The sequence below is a fragment of the Magnolia sinica genome, chromosome 5 (assembly GCF_029962835.1).
Source record: "Magnolia sinica isolate HGM2019 chromosome 5, MsV1, whole genome shotgun sequence".
Taxonomy (NCBI): Eukaryota; Viridiplantae; Streptophyta; class Magnoliopsida; order Magnoliales; family Magnoliaceae; genus Magnolia; species Magnolia sinica.
This window is the reverse complement of record NC_080577.1, coordinates 49,724,484-49,732,371: the sequence shown is the minus strand read 5'-3', so window position 1 is coordinate 49,732,371 and position 7,888 is coordinate 49,724,484. Positions and strand designations below refer to the sequence as shown.

The window sequence follows — 7,888 nt, the reverse complement described above, 5'->3', positions numbered from 1 at the left end:
GACATAGTGATCGTATTCACTCCTAGTAAATTTCTAACTCAACATGAAAGAATAAAATTTTTAGACCACTGCATAGGTGATTGTTTCAAGCCGTATAACGACCTCTTCAACCTATAAAATTTGTTCTTTACCCCTTTAACTTTGTAGCCCTATGGTTGCTTCATGTAGATCTACTCTTTCAATTCCCCATGCAGTAATGCAGTCTTCACATCTATCTGTTTTAATTCAAGAACCAACGCCAACACGAATTGATAGATACCTGCTTTACAACTGGCACAAATGTCTCTTTAAAGTTAATGCCTTCTCTCTAAGTATAACCCTTCACTACCAACCTTGCTTTGTATTTATCATATTTTTTCTTGAAGATTCACTTGCATCTGATCGCTTTTCGGCCCACTAGAAGCTCCATCAGCTCCCATGTGTTGTTCTTGCACAAAGAGTCAATCTCATCATCCAATTCCGCCTTTCACTTTTCTACATCAGGCTCATCAAGAGCCTCCTGAATAGTAGATGGGTTCCTCTCATTTGTAATAAGAGCATATGCTATATTAGAATTATCTCTGTATCTCACCGGTAACTTGAGATCTCACTTGGATATCTTCTAGGTGACTGCTACACCTCTTCCTATACCTCTGTCTGTGCATTTATTTTAGCCCGAGTATTATCTATGTTAATCTGAATGCCAACCGCCAAACTTTTCGATTCTTATTGCTCTTCCTAATCATTCTTGTGGAATGGGGAGCCTTCATCGAATTTAACATCCCTGCTAATAACGATTTTCTATGTGACTCGATTATACAACATGTATTCATTCACACCATCACCATAACCGACAAAGATGTACTTTTTGGCTCTATGGTCTAGCTTATTTCTTTCAACTGACAATACATGAGAGTAAGCCTCGCAATAAAAAATATGTAAATTTAAGTAGTCCACTTTATGGCCACTCTATACTTCCTCTGAAATTTTACATTTAATAGTTGTAGAAGGAGACCGGTTCACCAAATAACAGGTCATGTTGACAGCCTCAGTCCATAGGTCCTCACCCAACCCAACATTACTAATCATGGATCGGGCTCTCTCCAAGAGTGTTCGATTCATCTGCTCAGCCACACTATTTTGTTTGGGTGTGTGGCGTATTGTGTTATGCCTAATGATTCCTTCATCCCTACAAAATTGATTAAATTCACCTGAAGTAAACTCAGCGCCATTATCTGTCCTTAATACTTTCAACTTTCACCCTAACTGCTTTTTTACCATGGCCTTTCATTGTTTGAATTTGCTGAAAACTTTAGATTTAGGTTTCATGAAATAAATCCAAACCTTTCAGGAGTAGTCATCAATGAATGTGACAAACCATGATGACTTTCTAATGAAAACCATGAGCGACGGTCCCCATACGTCAAAGTGCACATAATCAAGTACTCCCTTACAAACCTATTTTTCATATTCAAAGGATAACTTAGATTGTTTACCATATATACAATGCTCACATATATTTAAATCAAAATTCTTAAAAATGGAATTAAACAATGATCAAAAAGTACCTTCATGCCCCCTTACTGATGTGGCACAGAGGAGAGAGGAGCATGCCGCATACGTGCAGACATGAAATCTATTATAGTCATTACAGTTCCACCTATTAAAGTGCTCCTAATCAACCTCTAAAGGTTACCGTGCCTCTGCACTCTTATAACCATGAGTGCCCCTTTTGAAACTTTAAGGACACTATTAAAACTGGTGAACTTACACCCTATTGCTTCGAGTGCACCGAGAGAAATCAAAGTCTTCTTCATATCAGGAATGTGCCTGACCTCAGTCAAAGTACACTCCATCCCATCAGACATCTTGATATGCACCGTACCAACAACCATAATGTTACAAGCATTATCATTGCCCATAAACACCTATCTACCATCGCATTCCCTATAACTGGCGAACCAACTCCGTCATGGAGTAATGTGATATGAAGCCCTTGTGTTAAGGATCCACTCATCTCTACGATCATTGTACAAGTGTTCGATCATGAACACTGATAACACATCACCTTCGCTTGTCTCTTCATCAAGTGTGGCAGTGTTGACCTCCTCGGAAGAAGCCTTTGAGTTTTCTTTCTTCGACTTAGGATTTGTACAAACCTTCTTCATATGTCCAACCATCCCACAGTTCCAGCACTTCAACTTCCCTTGCCCTTGCCAGTTGGATTTGGATCTTGACCGAGAAAATCATGCATCTCGCTCAGTATTCCTGCCCCTCGTAAGCAGTGCATCAGTAGAGACCCCATGCTATCATTTTTCTTTCTCATGGCCTTTCCCTAAAGGCCTGAGATAATGATGTTTACACTCAGGGATGTATTACCAATGCACAAAGAGTCCCTGAAAGACTCATACGATGCTGGAAATGAATTTAGCAAAATACATGTTTGATATTCATCCTTGACCACTTCCTCCATGTCTAGCAACTTGCAAATCAACTTATTAAAATTACTGTTGTGGGGCTCTAGATCTCCACCCTCTGCCATCTTGAAGTTGAACAACTGCAACTTCAAGTGTAAGTGATTTTCAAGGGGTTTCATTGCATAAACGTTCTCTAATTTCGCCCACAACTTCACAGCAGTTTTCTCCCTTATGACATTGTAAAGAACCTCATCCGCTAGACATAATCAGATTGAGGATTTAGCTTTCTTATCTAGAGTCCACCATTCATCGTCATATATAGATGCAGGTCGCTCCTCAAGAGCCTCATCTAGCCCTTGCTAGTTAATAGGCTAATCATCTTAATCTTCCATAACTCAAAGTTATTTTTGCTTAAGTACTTCTCAATATCATACCTAGGATTTCCAGCCATTGGTACTTTCCCTTACAGATTTGAGTCTACGCCCCATTGTTAGCTCTAATACCACTTGTTGGGAGACTGCAAAAGCACACAGAGATGAATCTAAAGAAATAATCCAATTGCACCCCACAAGAACAAAGAGAACACACCAATTTTAACATGAAAAAACCCTCATGGGAAAAAACCATGAGATAAAGTGATAGATGATCACTATAAAAGTAGAAAATTACAAAGGAAGAGAGCTTACTCGATTTGAACAACCTCGAATCAAACCCTTGCTACACCCTTGAAATCCTTTGGACAAATTAGAAACCCTAGAATACCTCCCAATCCTGATTACACCCCAATATATAGCCTTTAAAAGAATCACAATCGAAAAAGGAAACAAATCCCATAAAATTGTATCTTTGCATAAATCTACATGAATCCGTTCAATGTCATTGAACACACTTCGATGTCATCGAAACTTATCCTTCGATGGCATTAAACTAATACCTAAACAATCTAGAGATAAGACATGAAAATCTAATTTTCTTCAATTGCATCGAGCCATCTTCGATGTCATCGAAACCATCATTGATGGCATCGAAAAAATACCCAATTAGTCTAGCGACCAACTAGAGAAAATCCAAAAATTCTCGATGGGATCAAGCATTGTTCGACATCAGATAAATCTCGATGACATCGAATGGTCTCTCGATGCAATCGATAGACCCTGTTTCTGAATGATTTGAGACTTAAAAAAACAACACTCCCATGTGAGATTTGAGGCCTGGTTGCTCTGAATTGTGTTGGTGTGGGGTTGGTTAGGAAGAGGACTGTTTTGTCCTTAATCCATGGGAGATTTGAGGGTGGGTTACTCTAAATTGTACTGGTGTGGGGTTGGTTAGGAAGAGGACTGTTTTGTCCTTAATCCATGTTGGAGCTCAGTAGGTGCGTAGTGTGTGGGTAGTTTGAGTTTAGGGGGGGTTTGGGATAGAGTATGGTTTATGGCTTGGGTTTTTTGTTGGGTTGTGGAGGTTGTGTAGTGTATGTAGTGAATTCATATGTAGGTGAAGCCTTGCCTTTTTGGTTAATGCCAGCCTGAAAGTTGAAAGTTTGTAAAGCAATTTTTCTCCAAAGAAAAAAAAGAAGAAGCCAACCATTAGTCCTATATATATGAGCCTAAGTTACAACAAATTGAACTTTTATTTTAGAAGAGTAATTATTACAAAAGCCAAACAAACTAAAGTGATTAATAACCAAACTGTTCCATGTCTAATACATGCGGCAGTTAATGCAGATATGGTGGCCCACGTTTACCTGGACAAGTGGGACTAGGGAAACGAGCAAGGGAAAGGGCTTCGCAAAAGCACTAGGCTGGCAAATGATTATCTCCACTAGCATGAAAGGCCCTAGACTTTATCCAAGGTTTCTATGTGATTGGAGGATCATCCTCCGTTAACTTGGAAACTCACCTGATCAAAGCGTGACCATGACTTGTTTTACTGATTTCCTCCCCATGACTCAAAGTGGGTTTGTGCCTCTGAATTGTCGATCTCCTCTGCGTGGGGCTATATACAAGAAGAATATGAAATTTGGACTGCCCCAAGCTACATTAAACTCATTTGTACCTCTTTTCGATAGGTCTTTCCTCTTTTCTTCTATTCTCCTATTCTCCTCTTTCTTCTCTCACGGATCATTGAGTTCTTAAATGAATTGGAAGTTTTTGGATGATCAGGTCATGATCATGGTTCAAAAGTATTCTAAAAATGTAACAACTATAAGACAAATGTTTTGTAGTATAGTCTTATACTATGGTTGGGTTACACATGATAAATAATAAGTATTACCATGAGAGAAACTTTATGGATTTTCATTAGAGGCTCAAGACGATAATCTTTATGTTGGTGTTGTGAATAAACCCTACTCGACATGTATACTTAATATTCTTGAGCATAATTGATTTTTAGGCAAGTGAGAGATTATTGGAGTTATGCCCTAGAAAAACCAATGTGAATCTTCTCCATGGATGACATGGATATGATATTGATGATATTGGCCATTGATCATGATGACTATGGATCCTATATGGACATGTTACAATACCCTTGTTAATACATGTGAATACCTTGAATATATAAGAACATGCATAAGAGGAGGGATTCATTTAGTTGTCTTTGAAAATTTGAGAGTGGACACAATAGTCACTAACCAAGGAAAAATTATTGGTTATGGATATTAGTACCACATTGTTTCATGACCACCTAGTAGGTTATAGGACATACCTATGGTTATTATTATGCACTCCTCATGTGTGAGGGGACTGGTGATGAGTTAGTATGAAAGGTCTCCACCATTGGGCATGACATTAATTCAATGTGCCACTACTTTGTCACACATAGGAGTGATTTTTCCATGGGAATAGGCTCCTAGTCTTGAATGTATCGGACATTTTCTTTGGTGGATTGGGTTTAAGTCTTTAGGCAGGGAGGTCCATCATTACTGAAATATGATCAACTTGAGGATGTGCTAACTTCAATTATTCCTTAAATTGAGGACATGTGAGAAATTTAAGTTCTTGATTATACGTGCTTTGGCTTACTTTATGAGGTCATTATGTAAACAATAAAAGTAGGTGTAGTTTGGTGTATACATCAATGTCTAGTTGACACTCACATTATCTAATAAGGGATCCGTTGGTTTCCTAGGAGCTTACTTATATTTAGATCTTCGACGTCAAATGTTCATTAAGTAATTTTTTTCCATTTGATTTAAAACTTAAAAGTTTTATAAATGTTTTCAACTATTAAACTTTTCTTTTAATTGTTAAAAAGGTTTTGACTGCACTTGATGATAATCTAATGACTTAGAGCTAGTGTGACCCACTACTTGATTTTCATAGTTATTAAATCAACGGTGGATGGCAATGATAATGAGATTAGATCAATTTGAGTACATGAGTGACACAGGGATGAATGTGATGAGGCTGATCACCGTCTTCCTCAAGGATAACCACTTTGAATCCACAAAGCTTCTCTGGACTCCTCATAGAGACTTCTCGAAACCACGAGGAAAAAGCTAGAAAATAGAAATAATATTCATGAAAATTCCTAAATTGATTGATAATTCAAATAAACAAGTCTACAACCCTTTAAATAGGGATACCAAGCCTTGGAAGAAGTTTCAAAATCAAATTACAAGTAAAATCCTTAAAATTTGTAACTTACTATGTGGCTTAACCACATTATTCTCCTAATTTTTCTAAACACTTTTCATGTTGGACACAACTCCTAAAGCTCAAAGGATGAAGAGTGATAATCAAACTAAAACTTACTATAAATAGTAAAAATGGAAATAAAATGGATTTTTGACCATCGTTCTGATGGAATTTTGCAAAATTGTCATAAGTAACCCGGCATACCTGGGTTAGGTGGCTAAAGTAGCCTGTCCTACCCCAAAATCATATATGGCACGTCGGATAACTCATTTTGGTTTGTAAGATACATACGTTTTAAGGCCCTAATGGTCTGGATCACTTTCGCCCTCCATCGGGCCTTTTCTGATCCATCTTCACCATGAAAATGTCTACGACCTACTCTACATCAGTTCCCTCTACTTCAAAAGAACTTGTCCTCGAGTTCTCGTCCTGCTTTGGTTCATGATACTCAGTCAGGTCCACGACGTTGAAAGTACGTGAGATCGTCATGTCATCAGGAAGATCAACAATGTAAACATTATCATTGATTTTTTGGAGGATTGGTACGGGTCCAATCTTCTTATTCTTCAATTTTTTGTACGTCTCAGTTAGAAATCTCTCTTTGCATAAATGGACTATAATGTGGTTGCCCACCTCGAACAACTTTTGTCGTCGATGCTTGTCAAGTTGCTCTTTGTACTTTTCCTTTGAGGCATGTAACTTGGTTTGCACTTCCGCATGAATGCCCATGATCATATATGCTATATTTTCTGCTACAATGGTCATGCTTAGGAGCTTGGGCAAAGGGACCAAGTCAAGTGTGTGGCGAGGTACTCGACCATAAATTACCTGGAACGGGGACTTCCCTGTCATGCAATTCAACATGTTGTTGATTGTAAACTCAGCTTGAGACAAGGTCAAATCCCATTGCTTCAGTTTTTCACCTAAAATATATCGAAGTAGGTTTCCCAACATGCGATTTACAACTTCAGTTTTCCCATCAGTCTGTGGGTGGTAGGCACTTTTGAACTGAAGTTGTGTATCAAATCGAGTCCACAAAGTCCTTCAAAAGTGGCTAATGAACTTAGTGTCAAGATCAGAAGTGATAGTCTTGGGAACTCCGTGTAGCCGCACGACCTCTCTGCAGAATAGATTCGCCACATCTGTTGCATCAATGGTCCTCTTGCATAGGATAAATTGTGTCATCTTTGCAAACGATCTACCATTATAAACACTGAATCCATACCACATTGTGTTAGTGAGAGACCAAGAATGAAGTCCATTGATAAATCCTCCTAAGGGTTGTCCGGCACAGGTAACGAGGTGTAGAGGCCCGTATTCGTAGACTGCCCCTTGAAGGTCTGACAAACATAACAACGTTGCACTACTTTTCCTGCATCACGTACCAATTGTGGGTAGTAATACTGCTCCTCCACAAGAGCTCGTGACTTGTCTCTCCTAAAGTGTCCGCCAAGGCCACCTTCATATAGCTCCTGAAAAATATGCTCCCTCAGAGAACTTTGGGGGATGTACAATCGATTTCCTTTGAAGAGGAAATCGTCTTGCATGTGTAGGTCATTAGGATGACCTTCTTGGCACTTCAACCACGCATCCTTGAAGTCCTCATCCTTAACATACAACTCCTTAAGATAATCGAAGCTGACCACCTCATTGCTCATTGTAATGAGTAGTGATGCACGGTGGCTAAGTGCACTAGCCACCTTGTTCTGCTGCCCTGACTTGTGCTTCAGAACGAACATGAATTCCTGTAAAAATGAAACCCATTTAACATGTACACGATTCACGTTAGCCTGAGTATTAATAAAATTTAATGCTTGATGGTTAATGTACAGAACAAACTCTCTTTGAATCAAA

The 7,888-nt window shown here is 38.7% G+C and overlaps 1 protein-coding gene across 1 annotated transcript; it reads right to left on the bottom strand.

The window, feature by feature from the left end:
• Positions 1–7,308: 7,308 nt before the first annotated feature.
• LOC131247041 (uncharacterized) lies at positions 7,309–7,692 on the bottom strand. Its single transcript, XM_058247484.1, has one exon. It carries the CDS (start codon positions 7,690–7,692, stop codon positions 7,309–7,311), a length of 384 nt encoding a protein of 127 aa, XP_058103467.1.
• Positions 7,693–7,888: the final 196 nt, after the last annotated feature.

Coding starts and splice junctions, on each gene's coding strand:
- LOC131247041 (XM_058247484.1), bottom strand. CDS start 7,692: ATGAGCAATGAGGTGGTCAGCTTCGATTATCTTAAGGAGTTGTATGTT.